Source organism: Danio rerio, chromosome 17, assembly GCF_052040795.2.
Source record: "Danio rerio strain M-AB ecotype USA chromosome 17, GRCz13ab, whole genome shotgun sequence".
Taxonomy (NCBI): Eukaryota; Metazoa; Chordata; class Actinopteri; order Cypriniformes; family Danionidae; genus Danio; species Danio rerio.
In genome coordinates, this window is record NC_141037.1 from 31,644,310 (window position 1) to 31,665,680 (window position 21,371).

The 21,371-nt window shown below is 36.5% G+C and overlaps 1 protein-coding gene and 1 long non-coding RNA gene across 19 annotated transcripts in view; one reads left to right on the forward strand and one right to left on the reverse strand.

Moving 5' to 3' along the window:
* spata17 (spermatogenesis associated 17) overlaps nucleotides 1-5,794 on the forward strand; it is a 67,602-nt gene extending 61,808 nt beyond the window's left edge. For 3 of the 5 annotated variants that reach the window (XM_087289673.1, XM_087289674.1, XM_087289671.1), the window contains one exon: nucleotides 5,101-5,236. In XM_087289673.1, coding sequence (XP_087145799.1) covers nucleotides 5,101-5,181 — 81 coding nt within the window. In that variant the 3' untranslated portion in view covers nucleotides 5,182-5,236. 5 annotated transcript variants of the gene reach the window in all.
* LOC147833110 (uncharacterized) overlaps nucleotides 1-21,371 on the reverse strand; it is a 142,073-nt gene that overhangs the window by 48,497 nt on the left and 72,205 nt on the right. For 2 of the 14 annotated variants that reach the window (XR_015513525.1, XR_015513522.1), the window contains exons 4-5: nucleotides 11,606-11,751; nucleotides 9,500-9,699 (exon numbers count right to left, since the gene is read on the reverse strand). This is a non-coding gene — a long non-coding RNA (uncharacterized LOC147833110). Of the gene's footprint in view, nucleotides 1-4,578; nucleotides 5,870-6,118; nucleotides 7,253-9,499; nucleotides 9,700-11,605; nucleotides 11,752-12,150; nucleotides 12,484-21,371 lie in introns of those variants that run through there. The other 12 variants (XR_015513514.1, XR_015513513.1, XR_015513524.1 and 9 more) reach the window with 11 other exon arrangements.

Consider the following 21,371-nt stretch of genomic DNA (forward strand, 5'->3'; position numbering starts at 1 on the left):
TTTAAATGAAATTTGATACCGCATGGCGAACGGAAAGAAAAACCATCGCAATTCGTGACAAAAATCAAAAATCACTGCTTACATGGTAAACTCTTAATAAGAGTATTATCTTAATTATATTAAAATTGGAGTATTAGTGTCTTATGTACATGTACTCAGAAAGTGTAAGATGAAGTCGCGAGCTGTCAAAGACAGCCCATTCCAATGCCTTTCTGCATGCGCCCTCCAATCTGTCATTAAGTTTGACGTGTTTCCTCCTTAAACGCAACTTTTGCATGGTGTGTGCTTCGCGTTGTTGTGTCAGAATCCTTGTGAAATACAGCCATACTTCAGAACGCTTAGTTTAAGCAAATTTGATGAACGAGATCATGCGTGTTGAATATGATGGGAGTCGCACCGGCTGCCCTGTCTTACCTGCGTGCGTTTTATGTGTGTGTGTGTGTGTCTGTCTGTATGTGTGTCTGTCAGGCCCGTGCACATAGCACAGACCCTTAAAGAGCAGGTGCTCAACGCGATCGCAAAGTGAAAAGCAAGTGGCTCCTGAGAGGGGCACCTCAGTCAATGAGGGCAGAGGGGCAGTGGATCTAGCCACCGGGCCATCCCCCTATGCATGGCCCTGGTCTGTGTCTTAATTTACATTTGAATAGCCAAAATTACAAGTTTCAGTCTTTTAAAAATGATTAATCGCAATTAATCGTAATTAATTTTCCCCCAAAAAAGTGTAATTATTTAAGTAATATTTATACTATATATACTAAGGCCCCGTTTACACTAATGCGTTTTAGTTTGAAAACGCATAAGTTTTGCTACGGTTACGCCATCTGCCCACACACTTTGCTGGAGTTTTCAAATCCTGAAAATGGAGCGTTTTGGAAACGGTGGAGAGGCCGTTTTCAATCTAAAATGCTGCTGCTTCGTCTCAGTGTGGAAAACAGATAGATCTGAAAATGGAGGCAGGGCTGCAAACATTCACCTCTCTGATTGGCGCTTCTCCTCAATATTAAGTAGCCTACTACATACTCAGACATACATAAGTTCAGACTTCGCAAGTTTGATATGGAAAACAGACTCCAGAGGACGTGTCGGTAAATCTTCAAAGGGAACAGTGTACTTTATGACCTTATTCACATCCCCCTGGCTACATTGTTTCATTATCTTAAAAATAAAATAAAAACTTGATATAAGGAACTGCTATTTTCATTTCGATATTATAAAAAAAAACAGAGCCTATAACATATCTGCCTCCTTTCATTTTCAATGCAAAATACGAAAAACCCTTTCTTTTGCTGAATATCAGTTTTAATAATCAATAATGGCAATTCTAAAAGTATAACAAACAATAAGTTTATACATTATAGGAAATAAAGGCAAGCGATCAAGTAATAAGATTCAAAAGACCAAAGTCGGGGAATATGTCATTAGCAATAGACAACAAGATGAATTAAATATCACGTTTAGCAAATATAGTGAGATTAGGTCCAGCGGTAGATCCCTGATGAACACTCCGACGAGCACAGCTCTCATCTGACTAGATAGGCTGCAGCGCATGCCAGAGTGTGTGTATGTGTGTGTGGTCAGGTGATGTGCGTTTTCAGTGGTTTGGTGTAGATGGAGAGCTGTTCAGAAACGCTGAATGAAACAATAGTGTGGACGTGAATCTTTTTCATTCTAAAACGCTGTTTAGTGGCGAGGCAAACGGGCCCGCAGGGCATGCACCGCAGGGGGGCCCCGCGTGATTAGGGGGCCCCACGTCGTCACGATTTTCAATAATTGAAAATCCAAAAACCGCAATAATCAAACTCTTGGAAACAACTGTGGTTGGAAAGTTCACAGGTCTGTGTTCTCTGAACTCCTCTCAAGTGGTGGACTACTTCATTCTGATTGCTTGCCGCCGAACTGCGTCAAAGCCAATGAAGACGCGCCGCTGTTTCTCGCCGCCGGTTCTCGTTAAAAATATGAATGACTTCTGGCTACTTTGATGCTCTTGCCGCTTTCGGTTTGTGATTGCTCCTCAGTTTGTGAAGGATTCCCAGCGTTGTCGCTCCACCCCGCCTCCTTTCCCCGCTCCTCAATTTGTGATATAGATATAAACACTAGATATCGCATAGGGACCCTGAGCATGCGTCTATAGCGCCGACACATTGGCACAGTGCTCCCAGGACAAATGTCATTCAACCGCACTAGACAAGACAGTATTATTACGTGAAGATGCAGGACTTTAGCGCTGTCTACGGGTGTAGTAATGAGCAAACAAAGAAAACAAAGCACAAAGGCAGAACATTTCATAGGTAAGATTAAGTTTTTTACGTTTTTGTATGTTCTGAAATTTGTGCCAAACAGGTAACATTATTGATGATAATACAGTCACTTACTGCATTTACCATAAGGCAAAGTAGCTCCAATTCGCACTTAACACTCGGCTTATGCTAGTTTTGTTGAATAAAATCAGCAAACAATGCAAAAGAAATATGACAACGAGATGCTGCGATGCCAGAAACTTGTATTATTGTCGGCTAGTGAACGAGTCGTTCTGAGATTCATTCACAAACAAATTGCTCCCTCCGTCAGTATGAGAAGTGAAAGCAGGAGAGGAGGTGTGTTTCAGGACATGATTATATTAAATTTAACAGGGAGGGTGAATAGTACATTTCTGTACACACAAACACAAGCTTTTTGTCAGGAATGCCCATGCGGTCACTGATCCATCAATGTAGAAAAGTGATGTAAAATTATAATTTTCATAATTAAAAAAACTATTTGCATACTAACATCCAGGAAAACTCCCAATCATAGATATATGATTCTCCCACCAATGTGAGACATGCGTTGGCTTGAGTCCCTTAGTGTCCCACCAGTAAAACCAATTCACAAATGTCACTTTAGAGCTAGTATTTGAATTATTCTCTAGCATAATATCTAAATTAATAACAAAACAGGTGATTTTGATGACATTTTAAGATTATAAGACTTAACGGCATGAAATGCCAACAGTCTACCAATATTTTGAGGTATTTCTTAGTTGCAATAGGGAGATCACAATAATTAACCACAAAAAGCAAAAAGCAAAGCAAACACTACCAGATTACCATGGTATAAATACAGCACTAAAACATACAAAAGAGAGTCATCGATTTAGAATGTCACTTACTTGTCCTGTAATGATTTGATCAGTTGTAGTTTAAATTTAAGCCTAGTTATTCTCCCCTAAGGACTTATTATGTGGTCTCTGTCGCCATCTTGTGGCGGAACATCAATTGTCTTTGCTCTGCTCAGTATTACGGGCTGATGTATGCCAACAAGCAGCTAACAACTACAATCTTGTCTAAAAAGCCCCAACAGTACATTATGTTGTCCAACAGCTGCAATATTTGTCCAATTGTAGTGAGTCTATTGATCTGCTGTCACTCTATGTGGGCGGAGTAATACACTAAGGTTAAGAGGCTGTACGAGTGTCGTTATTGCAAAATATCGCACTGCTATCAGCCAATCAGATTCGAGAACTAATTTGTCATTTTTCATCAAATACTTAAGTTCTTAAATCAGGAAACATTGAATTAGCAAGCAACATCACTTTTAGGATATTAACTAAAGGATATTAACTCTTGTTTCATTACAGGAGGGAAAAAGACAATTAAGTTAGTAATCATTAAATAAAATAGTTTTGCTATATGCACAAAGAATTAATATTTTAATTCATTGTAAACAAGATTATTACCATCAAATCATAGATTTAAGAATATTTAGAGATGTATAGTGGAAAACAAGTACAACTCAACTAAAGAAAAAGTATTTAAAAAAAGGTTTTTGCAAGTGTAATATTTAAACCATTTTTGTTTGATTTTGTCTTTTTTGTTTCTAAAAATATATTTTGCTCTCTGCTGGTAAAATAAGAATACTATTTTGAACTTATTACCATTTACAATAACAGCAAAATATTATAATATATTTGAACATTCTTGAAAATGCAAAGTCACATTTACATTTGCATTTAGTCATTTAGCAGATGCTTTTATCCATAGCGACTTACAAATGAGGACAAGGAAGCAATTTACACAACTATAAGAGCAACAATGAATAAGTGCTGTAGGCAAGTTTCAGATGTGTAAAGACAGTGTAAGAAGCAAAACATTAGTCCAAGATTTTTTTTTTCTTTCTTTTTTTTTGTAGTTAGTGGAGGAGTCAGAGAGGGAATTGCATATTAGTAAGGAAAGTAAGGACATATTTTAGCAGTCATTGCTCCAGACTTATTTAAGAGCTCCCACTTAGATATGCTTAGCGTTTATACCAGGTTTGGCATGCTGTCCCGGGAGGGAACCCTGAGCTTAGAGATACTTGGGCCCAAGGCTCCCGCCCGGTCAATAAGCACATAAGGGGATCCGAGATCAGGAAGGTCTCGAGAGCTCCCCCTTAGAAAAGAGAGGAAAAGGAGGAGATGGGGTGGTAGGGGGGATTCTTCCAAAACGAAGATAAAGCAGTAGGTAAAAAACGATCCATTTATAGTAAGCTTGGATCACTCTGATTGGATTATTACTGATTACAGAGGAGAAGGCAGTCATGCTCAATCATTTTGTTTCATCAGTTTGTGAAGCTTCACTTCTAATATGCTGATCTGTTGATAAAGTTGGAAATGTTGATCTGTTCATAAATTTCTTTATAGAAACCATAATTTTTATATATATATATATATATATATATAAATATATATATAGAAAGCTCACAAAACAGCCTTTATTTGAAATATCAACAATATCATTTTGTAATGTTTTTACATATCCGGTTTTTTGGTTTTTAATTATTCCTTGTTGAAAAAAATTGTAATTTTTTACAAGAAAAACAAAATGTCACTGACCCCTAAAGTTTATCCTAAAGAGTGTGTGCTTAAACTGTATTACTTAAACTGACAACTCTATTTATTTTTCTGAGATGTAGAAGTGCAAGCACTGAATACTAATGTTTCCCTTTGAAAGCATGTGTATTTTTATTTGTGTGTGTGTGAGGAAAGTAAATGGGGGGGAAACCTGTAATAACTGCATCATCTCTGCTGAGTGTATAACTTTTTTTTAAATAGCTGACATCCAATCAATGTGCTTATCATTTCAGCCCTTCAAGACGGTCTTCACCACCTGCCACGTCTTTGACAAGTTTGGACGACTGTACTCCGATGCCGGCAATATTGTATGAGATAGCCGAACGGAAAACAGACAGAATCAATAAATAAATGAAATTAAAAATCCAATTATGCATCATTTGTTTGTCTGGTTCAGCAAAGTGCGAAGGTGAGATGAGGTGAAGAAAACATTCAGACTAAAAACATCTCGTCCTCTTAGCATAATTACATGCTATTTGTATAACGCACAATTGCTTTTTGCACTCAATATCCGCCACGCTGATGAAAGAATTCTTTAACAGCGGCGATTCTTGATCCTGGAAAAGAGACTAATGAAATTCCTCCATTAGTTTGCGCACTTACAGATGTCACACGCAGATTCTTACATCACTTCCATCAATCAACGCATACATAGCACAGCTCCCGGAATCAGTTGTTTTGAATCATTCCCCATGCATTGTTGCCACAGAAAATAAATGTGGTTTAATTCCAGTGAGTGGGAAAAGGTGAAGGCACTGATCCAGTCTCCTGCTACAGAGGTTTCATTTCCACAAATAATTTTGAGTGCTTCTTCTATTGTGTGTGTGTGTGTTTGTGTGTGTGTGTGGGCCTACAACCATACAAAGCCTCCTGGCCGGCATCGTCACTAGCACCCTGTTGATGAATCTGAGACATGGGCAGCAGTAATTTGGAGATGCAAGGGCTATCTCTTTGATTGCTCCTGGTCTGAGGTAGTCCATCACTTCACAATAACTCACCCTGCTGAAGAAAAAACGACACTTTTCCATCAGGCCGATTAGAAAAAGCCCTAGTTGGCTGATCTGATTGTGCTCTGTTTTAACACTAAAGTTGACCCCACAGTGGGAAAGCAACTTCCTGCTTATGGCTTCCAGACATGCAGCAATATCCCGGAGCTAACATGCTTTTGGAGACACACAAATATGGACTTTGTGATGGTTCATGGAAACGCTTTCTAAAAAAAAAGAGTTTCAAAGCCATTTGTTTTTCTTTCCACATTATTATGTAAATACAACCCCCAAAAAATTGAACATTTGGTAAAAGTCCAATAAGAAAGAAGAATATTTGATCTGTTTCATCTTTTTTAAATCCATGAACATTTAACTGCAGTATGGCACTTTCACTTTTATTCAGGAACATTTCATGCATGCCCCCGTGACAAATAAGATATTGGATGTGAGGTTCTGCTGGAAGAGTGTAGTTTCAATGGAATGTTTAATACCTGTTTGCCGTATGGGAGAAAAAAAACCTCTGCATTTCTTTGTAACTTTTATGCAATCGATAGGTGGCATCAGAAAGCTGTGTGTGTATAGACTATCCTAACACAAAATGCAGTGACAATCCTACACAAAGGTAATAGTTTGATTAAGGTGTTTACATGTTTACATTCGGAGAGCAGCATTTAAAGCGGATCGTTCAGTCCATAAAATTGTAGTGATATTAACGAACTGTAAACTTAATAACTAAATCATTTTGACTAAGGTATGTCTTTAAAAACTGAAAGAGGACTGCTGACGAATCGAACTGACTTTGCCTCTGAATAAACATAAACAAAGAATCTGTAGAGACAGGACAATCAACATGAACTGGAACTGCATCTTTTTTTAAAAGGAGGCGAGCGGCAAATCTGGATTTCACCATTTCCAGATGCGAAAAGCTCTCGGGTAAAAAAAGTTCCTTACCAACGTATTTTTGTTGCGTGTTAGCAGACCACTGTAATCCACAAGTGAGCCCAGCTGCGCAGGGAATTGAAAGCAAAACCTTCGTTGCTGCACATTTATAAACGCAGCACTGACGACTCATATCTGTAAACAATTCTTCTTCCACTTGTTTTAATTACAATTGGCAACACAACGTGGCGTCTCTTTGCCATCTGAACATTGTAAAGGGAAAAAAACAGTTTTCAAAGCTATATCATGCATAATAATGACGTTGCACCTCATTCACAACAGAGCGCGCTGATTGGTTTGAACCAAGTCTATCTCTTAAATTAATGATGAAAGCTCAAAGACGTAATGTTGCACCCACCGGTACAAACATCAGGTCTACATGCTGGAATTGACACAAAGATCTCAACGGCGTGACGTAGCTTCAAAAAATTTTTTCAAACCATAAGAACAAATTTGCCTGAAATAACACAAAAACAACAAATTTTCACTTTTTGTGAAATATACAGTTGAAGTCAGAAGTATTAGCCCCCTGAATTATTAGCCCCCCTGTTTATTTTTTCCCCAATTTCTGTTTAACGGAGAGCAGATTTTTTTCAACACATTTATAATCAAATGTTTTAATAACTCATTTCTAATAACTGATTTATTTTATCTTTGCTATGATGACAGTAAATAATATTTTACTAGATGTTTTTAAGACACTTCTATACAGCTTAAAGTGACATTTAAAGGCATAACCAAGTTAATTATGTTAACTAGGTAGGTTAGGGTAATTAGGGAAGTTATTGAATAACAGTGGTTCGTTCTGTAGATTATCGGGAAAAATATAGCTTAAAGGGGCTAATAATTTTGTCCCTAAAAGGGTGTTTAAAAATTAAAAACCTTATTTTCTAGCGGAAATAAAACAAATAAGACTTTCTCCAGAATAAAAAAATATCATCAGACATTAAGTGAAAATTTCCTTGCTCTGTTAAACATTATATGGAAAATATTTCAAAAAGAAAAAAAATTCGAAGGGGATTAATAATTCTGACTATAACTGTATGTGTCCTAATAGTGTTTTTAGCAACACTATATATATGATCTCAAAAAACTGTGTTTTGGTGTTTCCTGACCCTTTAACATTTAACCCTTTCACGCGTGAGTTTTAAATACTCTAGCTGACCATCCTGCATTAGTTTGTTTGTGACCATTACTTAGAATCCATCCTAAAGTTTGAAGCATTGAGTTTATCACATGACCCACCAGCCCCATTGATCTATACTGTATATAAGTCGCATTTAGTTTCTTTTTGCTCTTTTCTGTAAATATTGACAAATGTTCTAATTATATTGTGAAATTTCTGATACTCCGATTCTCAAATATGTCATTGAACATATATCTTGTCTTTTAAACAGCTTAATAATGATCGTTTAATTTGTTACATGATGGGTAATGGGCATCGTCGTTGTTCCTAGAAGGGATACAGCTGTGATCTGAAGTTCATTTATTCATTTATTTTTTTTGAAACGTGGTCTTTATATTAATCAGCGGTTGCCACAGCGGAATGAACCTCCAACTTATTCAGCATAAGTTTTATGCAGTGGATGCCCTTTCAGCTGCAACCCAACACTGGGAAACACCCATACTCTCTCTTGCATTCACACACATACATTATGGCCAATTTAGCTTATTTAATTCACCTATAACACGTCTTTGGACATGTGGGAGAAATCAGAGCCACGCCAACACAGGGAGAACATGCAAACTCCACACAGAAATGCCAACTAACCCAGCCAGGGTTTAAACCAGCAACCTTCTTGCTGTGAGGCAATCGTGCTACCCACTGCTAGATGGTATACAGCTGAGAATACTCACGTCGAAAAAGCATAATTTTTGTGGAACTGTACAACAAATAATATTTTTACATTACCACGAGGGTTGGATTTAGGGTTTAGGTTGGGGTAGACACTAATAAAATACAATTAATGCGTAATTTAATAAATAATATTATTACTTCCCAATCTCAGCTGTATCCCTTCTAGCAGTCAATCCCATCAACCACAGGAGAGATCCGAGCTGTTGGATTTACATCATAATGTTCTTCCGAAATACGTAAAGGTATAAGCAACTGTTTATCTTGGAGAGCAATAGAGAAAATATTCTAGTAACAAACAGTATGTATCTTTTGCATCCTTCAAGTCTCTATGGAAACCATTTGTCATAGAAACAGGTTGAAATGTGGACTCATCTAAAGACAGTACACATTTGCATTGTCTTTTGCTCTGACCCACACAGCAGACAAATAGTTTTATTTTGTGTTACAAACATTCAAGTCGCATTTCTTGATGCTGCGGCAGATTGTGTGCAGTGACAGCGAGTTTCTGAGGAAAATCTAAGTCCATCTGACATTTAACGTAACCTAACGTTGAATATAGATGTTCTATAAACTGTTCATTTTTTATTTTGCCTGTTTCAACTTTTGATTGTGTGAAATCAATACAATTCTAAATGTATTCATTTTTACAGAATACATTGAAGTGGTCGATTGAAAACACTGCAGATCTTTGTACTTTTGTCAATGAAATAAAAGTGGAAGAAAATAACAAAAAAAAGAATCTTGATTTCAATTAATTTGAGTAAAACATCCCATACTTTCAGAATTGTGGTTATATGAGCTATTCCTCTAATCTGTTGTTCTTTTTAATGCAATAATGAGACTTACAGTAATGAAGAACTCTAGAGAAGCAGCAGATCTCCGAGTGTGGCCTCTCAGAGAGTGCTTTTTGATGGGCTCTCTAGACAGGTCTTGGCTTCAGCTCTGCCGTGGATCTCAGCCAACACGAAGAGAAGAGAATGAGGCACGCTGACGGCGGGACGTCCTCTTCACAGAGTGAAGCCATATGCAGAAGAGAGGAGAAGTCACTGAGGAGGGAGAGAATGAAGAAGAGCCATGTAGTCTACTAATGAGTAGAGACAGCGAAAATATGAAAAAAAAGCCTTGTCTTCATTCTTCTGTCTCTGGGAAAACTTCTTCCCTGACCAAAAGTGTGTATATGGAATATCAGGGGGATATACAAATACCCAAATAGTATTTGACCATCAATAAACAGTTAACTCTCAAAGTAACTCTTAAAGTTGACATTAAATGAATACCTACTCAATGTAATCACCGTGTATTTTTATTCATGTATTTTCATTTTTTCAAATTACATTTATTTTCTGTTCCAACAATGTATGGGACATCTTTTTGTACTTTTTAATGCAATTTACACATACGATTACTAACATGACTAATCTATACTGAGTATACTGAGCAATGCATTAAATTTTCATTCTTTCATTCTCCTTAGGCTTAGTCCTTTTATTCATCAGAGGTCACCACAGCGGAATGAACCGCCAACTTATCCAGCATATGTTTTACACAGCGGATGCCCTTCCAGCTGCAACCCAGTACTGGGAAACACCCATACACTCTCATTCACACACATACACTAGGGCCAATTTAGCTTTTCCAATTCACTTATAGAGCATGTCTTTGGATTTGTGGAGGAAACCAACTGGTCCAGCCGGGACTCGAACAGGCGACCTTCCTGCTGTGAGGCGACAGTGCTAACCACTGAGCCACCATGTCACCATTAAAATTTTTAATATAAAATTCGTATATATTAAGTATAAAGTATAAAATTTGAAGCAGCAATTTAAAATAACATACTACATTCATAAATTGTACATACTAAAAACAAATAGCAACCAAAAACTGTCAATTACCTGCATTAGATGAAAATTCACCCTAAATATTATAACAATGCAAGTTTATTTTATTTACCTCATCATTTAATCTGGTGAATGATGTAAATTCTCCAAAACGTCACCCTCACAAGAACCCCTTTTCTTTTCCAAGACCTCTTTTCCGCTCAAATGTTAACCCTTGTAACCATGTACTGTTGAGGATGTTTTCATCCACTCTGGGGTAATTTTGAGTCTCAATTTGGCTATAACTTTTCAGGTAGAGGAATGATTTTGTTGCCAAATCTTATTTTGACACATAATTTGGGAAAATGCTTTGAAATTAAAAAAAAAAAAACTCAACAATACACTCTGAGCAAATGTACTACTCTTTTGTTGTGTTAGGGATGGAAACATCCACTAAATTAAACTGCTATTAAACTGCATCAGATAAATATTTTTTTGCGGAAATCTGTTAATCAAACTGATCAAAACAACTAAATGTTTTAAAAAAAACTACAGGATTTTAACTCTATTTTACAAATTCATAAATGATGTAACTGATTTGGTGAAAAAAACAAATCAACATATTTTCAATATAAAAAATAATTGTGGACTGGATTTTTTTTTTTTTTTTTTACTTTTTATCACAGTCTTGGACGTAAAAGATTAGTAAGAACATTGACTTTGATGCATTGTTTGATTAAGATTAAGATTGTTTGATTGAGAATTTTTTCTCCCTAATTTATTGTTGGTGGCAGTTTTTGCCACATTGACTTCTATTGTAACCACAATTTTTGATTGCAAAGCCATGACACCATGTAATAATCATGCATTTTTGATTGTTGATGGTTTTTCCTTTTGTAAAGATGTAAAATTTGTCATTTTTATTGTTGATCATCAGTTGGCACCATTAACTCTTTAGATAGGTCTGTGCAAAAAAACATTAGTTTCTGAATTTTATATGGAGTTAACATAAGTAAAAGGTAGTAAATTTGAACAGTGCACAAGGGTTAATGACGATATGGAAGATATTGCAGCATTAAAATATGATTTAAGTCAAGTTTAGTTTAAGTGTAAAATATTCATCTGATTGGTTTACCATCTACTGTATGATGTTGGGCGACAGGGTGACAGAGTAGGTAGTTCTGTCGCCTCACAGCAAGAAGGCCTCGGGGTCAGTTGGCATTTCTGTTTGCATGTTCTCCCCGGGTTCGAGTGGGTTTCCTCCGAGTGCTCTGGTTTCCCCTATAAGTCCAAAGACATGCAGTACAGTTGAATTGGGTAAACTAAAATTGTCCATAGTGTATGTGTGTGAACGAGAGTGTGTGGGTGTTTCCCAGTAATGGGTTGCAGCTGGAAGGGCATCCACTGTGTAAAACATGCACTCGATAAGTTCATTCCGCTTTGGCGAGCCCGGATTGATAAAGTGACTAAGCCGAAAAGAAAATAAATGAATGTATGATGTTGTGGTTTTAGCTTGAATTTGAATTCATGAAGAACTCTTGTCAGTAGAAATTTGTCAAGAATTTTGAATTTGATTTGTTCATCTAAATCAAACAAATAGTTCAGAGTGAACTGCTCCAACAGAAAATCATCCTGTTTGTGAAAGACTTGTGATATTCATCATAACTGTGAGCTGTAAACCTGGCTGAAGTTCTTGGTGAAGCAAACGAGCGATCATTCATTCATTGTTTCTGGCTGTGAGAGAATGACGGTGTGAGGCTGCTGAGGCTCCGGGTCGGTCTGGGGTTTGGGGTCAGACTCATCATTCAGGCCATCAGTCATAGACAAGAGAGGGGGTCCCGGCGTGGAGGGTGGGGTGTGTGTGAGGGGGTCAGAGTGCTGACAGTGAAGTGATGGGCTGTCTTAGTTCACTGCTGAGCCGCAGCAGGACGTGTCAGAGTTGTAGGCTCACTGCCCGCGCTGCTCGCCTCCTGCCTGCCTGTCCGACCAGCCAAAACAGGCTCACTTAACTCACTGCAACAAGCACATCTCTGATTAGCTTGGGGAGTGTGTAAAGATTTTTAAGTATAGTAAATATAATATGAAACTCAAAAGCAAAGTGCATGAGAGAAAGTTGCTTAGTAAGAAAGTCCATCTTAGTAAAAAAAATTCTAGAATAAAACACATTTTAAAAAGTGATAATCATTATATAAAACAATATAAGGTTGCGATTCAATATGAAAATGCAATAAAAAGCATATTTTCAATTGTTTTATAAATTTATTTATTTCAAGATATTTGTTTAAATGTTAGGTATAATTATAATTTAGATATGATAAATAATTTAAAAAGTAATAAATGAAACAATGAAACTATAATAATAAATACTGAGTAAAATGTATCAGAATAATAGTTTATTATTATTGTTATTATTATCATTATTATTATTATTATTATTAAGATGATTTACATTGATTCAGTGTGTATACACAATGATAATCCTGGATTCTTTTAATTATTATTTAAAACATAACATTCATTAATTTTAGTCCCTTTATTCATCAGAGGTCACCATAGCGAAAAGAACAGCCAACTTAACCAGCATATGTTTTACACAGTTAAAGACCTTCTAGCTGCAACTCAGTACTGGGAAACATCCATAAACACTTGCAATTACTCTCATACACTACGGACAATTAGTTTATTCAATACACCTATAGCGCATTTCTTTGGACTGTGGAGGAAACCGGAGAAACCAAATGCCAGCTGGCCCAGCCGAGACTCAAACTCAAAAAGACATTGAAACATAACTGTTACAAAAATATATTCAACAAGCTATTTATTAGATTTTGAGCTGAAATGGGATGTGGACATGTCTTTACACATTTGATTATACATAATATTTGTAATAAATAATAATAATAATAAATATAGCTGCAAGCAGCAATTATAGGGACCAAGCAGCCCAGCGGTCACATCATAAACAAGCACAGTAACAAGCTACAGAGCAAAGAGAAAATTCTATAACTTTTTGGCAGGATGGTCTGAGCCAAACTTGGTGGAAATGGGACTAACAATCTATGGGGAGTTTAAAACAACTGATTTTTAAACTAACTCAAGATGGTGGACAGAAAGTGTGTTTAAACTGGCCTACGCCAAAGTGACAAAGTTTGCACAAATTCTGCAAACGGTTCAAAGAGCTGCCATAGACTCCCTTAGCAGAAGAAGAAGAAGAAAAAGAAGAAGAACAAGAAGAAGAAGAAGATGAAAGAGAAGAAGATGATGAAAATGAAGAAGAAGAAGAAGAATATGTAGAAAGAGAAGAAGAAGATGAAGAAGAAGGAGAAAAGAAGGAATAATAATAATAATAACTATAATAATAACAATAATAATAATAATAATAAGACATGAACGTATACAATAGGTGCCTACACGGTGCTTAGCCCCTAATAAAATGTTGATAAGCGGCTTAAAAGAGGAAAAAGTTCACTGTAAAAAAAGATGACCAAGTCATTTCAACTAAAAAGAATTTCAGATTTCATTTATTTATTTTTTGTTACACAAAGTTTAACTCAATATGTTATTCAGTTTGACTGATGAAAGTTATATAGGTAGCTTTAATTTAACAACAACAAAAAAAGTCAGCAATAATTTTTACAGTGCTTTATCTCTACTAAAAAGCTAATGATCTCATTACCTTAAAAGCTTAAACTAATGATCAACAATCAACCAAATTTTTATTTAATTCAGATTCAGACAAAAGTTTGTCTGCTTCAATACACAGCTAAACACCAGCATCAGCTTTTGCCATCTACAGTTGCACATCAGCTTTCATCCATCTTTTAAACCTGGAATCTGTTTGCAGCCTTTCATGCAAATGCATCTCATTTGAGACTAACGCACGGCAATCTGCAAAATTAAAAGACACAAATCTCCTCTATCTTCCCCTGAGCGGAGAATGAACCTTAAGTAGAGACTGAGCGCTTTGTAATCTGCGTTAATGTGCTTGTAGGCATGGATTTGAATAGCGGCGAATGGAGCGGGCGACTGGAGATGAGATGCCCGCCAGATGCTGTGGCAGATGTGTGGCACAGCTCACTTGGGTGATTCCATAATTACATTTCGCATGCAGATACGAGCAGGCATTTCATGCTGCTTCAACGCAAGCCTCGGCCCCTCTGACTTCCCTCAGACTAATGCATAATATTGTGACAGAACCGAGTGTGATTTACTGATCATCCTATTGATTTATATTCCTCCAAACATCAGCTGCAGGCGGCAACAGATGTTTGTGGTCTGTTATCAATCCATGTTTTGATTGTGCGCTGTTTTTACTTGGATAAGATGTTTGGCTGGGTCAATCAGAGCTCGAGAGCGCGGTTAAGCTTGATTTGTGGTATGGAAATGTTGAATCTTAGGGTTAATGATGATTTGTGGTCGGATATGTGGCCTAGCAGATACAAACACTTTGAGTGATCAGTTTGAATTGGGCCTGCATCAATTTCTGATAACCTCATCCTTCTGTATATTTCCAAATATTTGTCCATCTTCCATAATAAAAGATTAAAGTTTTTGGTTATAATAATGATCAAAACCTGCGCCCCATTGAAAACAAAAGAAGTTGCTCTGTTCCATACAAGAAAGTGATGCCTGATTTTCATCATGATTTCCACAATGTAACAACACAAGTTTTGCAGATTTTAGAAATCTATTTTTATTCAACTAATAAAAATATAATTGAGAGTGTGTCACATCTGTGGTTCGGTTTATTTGGTCTGCACCAAGTGCAACACATGATACATTGTAGCATTTTTTCGCTGCTTTGGGGTCCTTTTTACACCACACTTATTGCATTAGTCCGAACCAAATGAAAAAAACCAAAATGCAATCATGCGACAAAATCCACATCACTTATTGGCCAAATGTTATTGAACATATTTCCTAAAATGCATTTCGATTGGTCAGAATTAACGCACGTAAACAAGTAAACAAACTGGCAGACACAAAATGTCGCTATTTACTATGGAAGGATGGCTGCGCTGGCTGATTGTATCCCTGGTCATATACTATATAGTTTGTATACATCACTTGAAGTGCGGCTGCTGCTGGTAAACAATGTTTTAATGCATTGCAAACGGTGAAGGCACATCGCAAGTCGCTTTAGGAGGCGGCGTGAATTAATTTATTTAATTAATTAATCATCCGGAAATATTATCAGGTAATGTTTTTCCCTCTCCCTCTCTGTTTAAAATGGTTGGTAAAGCACTGTCAACAAATATGTTTCCTCCACACCCCATAAGCATCGGACTACGGCAGCTGGATTAGTCCAAAAAGGTGCAGCACTTTTTGAGGTTGTGTCTCTTTTAGTTCAGATCGTGTTCTCACCACAAATGAACTGTTTTAAGGTTCGCTTTAAAGCATATCGAGACCACCTCTTTTTTGGTCTGCTTTTTGTGCGCACTCGAGTGCGATTGCTACATTCACACCTGCCTAAACGAACTGCACCAAAAGAAAAAACTAAATTTAGTGCAATTCAACCAAACTAAATAAGGCAGGTGTGAATACACCCAAATTGTAAATGTATCATAAATTAAATGCAAAAAGGTAAATATAAAAAAAAGTTAAAGGTAACTGGCTTATTTTTAAAAACTAACTAACTTATTATTTCATTGATTGAATTTGATTGACTTATTTGGATTGAACTGTAATCACCAAAAAACTTGCTGTTTGTAGCAAGTTAATTAGTGTTAACTAGTATTTACCATAATGTGCAGAACTTTTTTTCTGTCTTGGTCATGTATTGTCTTTCTAAACTCTATGGCACTAAAGTAATCTTAACACAAACCCAAACTGCTTAATGAAAAACAGTGGAGGAAAGAGTACAAAAAAGACAATACTCAGGTAAATGTACCATTATCTCTTGTAAACATTACTCAAAGTATGAGTAAAAAGTAGCACTTTTAGAAGACCCTTACTCAAGAGTATTGAGTAGTGAGTATTATGTTGTAAAAGGCTGAAGCATATACATGTATTTTGTACAGGGATGAGTAAACGTAACATTCTGTAGTGCAATTTGTTATTGTTTAAGGCCATTTGGCGATTTCAGTCATCCGGTAAATAATCTTCATCGTCTCTGGGTCAGTACGTGTAAAGATTTTGGATATCTTCTTATTTTGGAACACTTTTAATGATCCAGACAGTTTATAAAGTGCCCATGTCTTGAGGTTTTTAATTTCTTTGTGTGATTTAATTGGACAGGAATCACAGGAAACAGAATTTTTTATACTCAGCCAATCCCCATAGACAAGAAAAAATAAAGTAGTGACTGCCGGTTGAAGGAAAATAGTGAAGTAAAAGTACAGATACAGAACAAAAAAAGACTCCTGGGAAAGTAAAAGTACATTTTTAAAACTTCTTAATAAATTATAATTCCTGAGAAATCTGCTTTATTACAGTAATTGGAGTATTTGTGATTTGTTACTTTACACTACAGCTGCCATTTCTTGAAGCTGCATATCATGGTCTTCCAAAACACACAGACTAAGATAAACTACATAACATTGCAATCAGTGATGTTATCGTGCATAAATTAGCTGGCCCATTTCTGTTTCTGTAGGGCACTTACAAAAAGCCCTTTTGTTTTCACTTTGAAGTCCAAACACACAGGAATCTCCACAAACCAATCCAAATAGACTCCAGCAGCCGAGGCGATGATGAATACCGATCACAAGAGGTATTGACAAGCATTTGTTCTGCCTGCTACATCACAAAAAGACAGGTGTCTGTCTTAAACAGGCCTATTGACAGCTTTGTACCTCTGGCGATTGTCAGCCGTCTGAGTGACAAGGCATTATTGATAGATAGGATGTGCTGACGTGCCTTTAAGAAGCGGTTGAGAGATAAAACAAAGAAAGAATTTTAAACTAGAATGATCACCTGTATAGTATATGAGTAGCTTAGAACTATGGCACTTTCTTTTCTCTGGTATTTACTATAATAACAATATTGACAATATTCAAAAGTATCCACTGAGTGACAAAATAAATCCTGTATCTTTAGGAAAGCAACTTTTTTTTTTAATAAACACATTTAAAAAGGGCGTAATGTCTGTTTCATAGTTAGAGAGAGAGCCCTCACACATAAACTCCACATATGCATCACAGAAGTGAGTAGAAGTGAGTAGAAAGATGATAGAAACTCTTAAACTGACCAAATATGAAGGCAGTAAGCAGATTGTTGGTTCTTTAAGCCATCCTGGGTATTTTTATAAGAAAGTTACATAATGCAATGCTAATCAACATAGCATAATTTCAATGTTCATTCATTCATTCATTCATTCATTTTCTTTTCGGCTTAGTTCCTTTATCAATCTGGGGTCGCCACAGCGGAATGAACCACCAACTTATCCAGCACATGTTTTACGCAATGGATGCCCTTCCAACTGTAAGCAGGCAAAACTTTATCACATATGTGCTGCTATAACACATTTATTAATTGCACAGACCATATTTGTTATACAGCCCCCATAATACCACAGCTTGATTAAAGTGGCAGATTCCAGATTGTAGCCTTTATTTTTAATACTGCAGAATGACTAATTCATATTATGAAGAGAATTTTTATCAATATAGGGCTGCACGATTATTCGAATAAAGAGTATGATCCCTATCAGACCCCAATCTGAATGTCATTTCCGTCTAAATGTAATGATGTATTCGCAGCCGTGAAATGACACATAAGGTGACGCACTGTTTGTTTACTACTGAAAGGACACGTGTGCCCAGAAATGTCTACTTTAGTGATTAGAACCTGCATAGGCTGTAAATAACAGGTAATAAAGTTGCAATTAACGTTCAGTTTGTTGCACAGAGTGATTGTTTTAGAGCAGCGCGTGAACTATGATTTGCATCTATGTTTTTTTTTTTTTTTCTCAGAGTGACAGCAGCCATGACATGAACCGCACTCGGCAGTGAAAATAAAACCCGTGCACACATCATTCAATTGATCCTATCACATTTTACAGTTAAGATTATGACTAAACTTAGATTTGGTTTATTTTTAATAGTGAACGCAAAATGTTGTGCATGAAAATAAATGTTTAACAGTGTCAAAATAACTACTCTAACCTATATAATGTTGAACATAATGCAAGAGGGAATCTGATGACAAATGTCTGATTTTACCAGTAGAAAAAAAACGGTCTAATACTGTTGTCAATGACAGATTGCAAGAATATGTCTCAAACACAATAACTCAACTTTTGAATTGTGAATAGTTGTATTCTGGTGCATCACTTTACTGTACATTAACAACCAGGGGTCCGTTCTTCATGAGTGGATTACTCAGTTAGCTGGATTTGGTTATTGACGATTTGACACGATCCAGGATCGTTTCTTTCTTTAAAACTGATCCCAGAGTTGTTTTCATAGCAACAGTTCAGGTAGCTCAAACCTGCTAGGGAGCAGGTTCATTTCATATAAACAGGATTAGATCGGGTCAGTTCAAGCAATGATAATAATGAATGTATCAAATTCTTATAAGTAGTTATATACACTTGGGATAATAGTTAATATATTTTACACACACACACACATATATATAAATATATATATATATATATATATATATATATATATATATATATATATATATATATATATATATATGTGTGTGTGTGTGTGTGTGTGTGTGTGTGTGTGTGTGTGTGTGTGTGTGTGTGTGTGTGTGTGTGTGTAAAGTTAATAAAACTTATGCAATCTAAACTCCAGAATAAAAGTACAAAGACTGCCACCTGGTTGTTCAAAGAGAACATCTATTGATATGAACTTTTTAGATCGCTTTAGTACAATTTGTGTCTAATAGACATACACAATATGTGTCATGAACATGTTTTGACAGCTAATATGACGGTGATTTGATGCTTCACAAAAGTTGCATACACCTTTACCAATATCAAAGTGCTTTTGTAAACATCCAGTTAATCTTTACACTGATTAAGAAACTACTAAAAAACTACTAAAAAGCTACTAAAATACTACTATGGCTATATAGTAAAGAAAATCTGCTCTAACTGTAAAACTAAATAATTTGCCAAATACTCCTGACACATGAACGTGTAAAGCCTGCAGCCCACAACACAGGGTGAAAAGTTATTGAGTATTATATTTAACAAACCGTTACCTATGAACTTTATGTAATTTTGCTCACATGGAAAATTGAATATTAATCAGATGACGTCATTATGCTGCTGTGCCGACAGACAATTGTTGCATTGCTGATCATGATTTCAGGGATCGACAGATCTGTACTTCACAACACACGCAGCGATCTCAGATCAGTTCATTCAGACATTTTAATCTGATTCGCGAATTTGTTTGAAGAACCAAGTTAGCTAGAGATCAGTTATCAAGATTAAAAGATCCAGGATCTGCCAAATTATCCTAGAACATTTAAGCGAGGTACGAAGAACGAACTCCAGGACAAATTTAAAGTCTATTCAAGTCCATCATTCAAAGTCTGTACAAAACATAGCATTTTAACCAACAGTAGACCTACACATAGGCCTAATATTATTATTGTTGTTTTACCATGTTTGGAAAATAAAAATAACAATATCCTGCTCATATTAACATTTATTTTCTTTATTTTACATCTACAGAATCATGAGAAACCGTGATCTTGAGATTAAGCAAAAAATAAATAAAATATCGTGATTTTCATTTTAGCCAGAATCGTGCAGCCTTAATACATCACAAACTTTGGACCCATTCCTAACACAGAGTAGCAGACTTCAGAAAGTGACCATCTATTGACCTGTGTGTCTGCCTGGTCATGACACCAGTGGATTACTAATGGTCAGGATACATGAGTTGGCTGAGGTGTTTGCCCTGACATAACAAGAAATAAAGATGATGCTAATGGGTGGTGGAGGGATGTGTCAGCTGTGGCCCACACAGAGTGACCCCAGGGCCCAACGTTGACCCCGGGCTCTGGCAGGGTAGACAGGTACAGCTCACCGTGAGGCTGTGCCCCTGCCTGGCTCTGCTCAGAGAATCAATCAGGCCAGCTGTCAGAGACTAACCTAAGCAGACAGCACGGCTATGGAATGCTGGAGAGGGACGCTCCCATCGGGACACCACACGCATTACTACCAATACTGAGAACCAGCCTAACTTAAAAAAAAAAAAAAAACTATAATACATATCTCCATTTTCTGGGTAAAAATGCCATTTGAATGTCAAAGTAGTGAAAATGAATCTATATAAGTTTTTCTCTGCTGGTGAAAACAATAGATGCCCACTTCACATTACTAGTTATTGCTGTTTATACAAAAAGTTGAAGGTATGACTTTAGTACTTAAAAGCTGATTCTGTGCATTGTCATACTGGTGTGCATCTCTTGAACATTAAAATTTGCTGTTTAATTGATAACTAGTTAGCATAACTATGACCCACATCTTTCAATTGAACTACACTGGTTAAAACTTTCTTTAGTGGCATCATTTAAGCAGTGGTGTGAAAGCTTCTGATTATAAAGTTTGACATTTAAATTATGTCAGATTATTGTTGTCAAAAATTAGCACCTAATATACCTTTTGAGTAAAAGATTCAAGGACTCTTCAAAGAGTCACTTCTGGTGACACAGTGGCTCAGTAGTTAGCACTGCCACCTCACAGCAAGAAGATCGCTGGTTTTAGTCCCGACTGAGCCAGTTGGCATTTTTGTGTGGAGTTTACATGTTCTCCCAATGTTTGGTAGGTTTCCTCAGGGTGTTCCAGTTTCCACCACAGTCCAAAGACATGGTACAGGTAAATTGAAAAAACTAAATTGGCCGTAGTGTATGTGTGTGAATGAGTGTGTATAGATGTTTCTCAGTACTGGGTTGCAGCTGGAAGATCCTCTGCTGTGTAAAACATACACTGA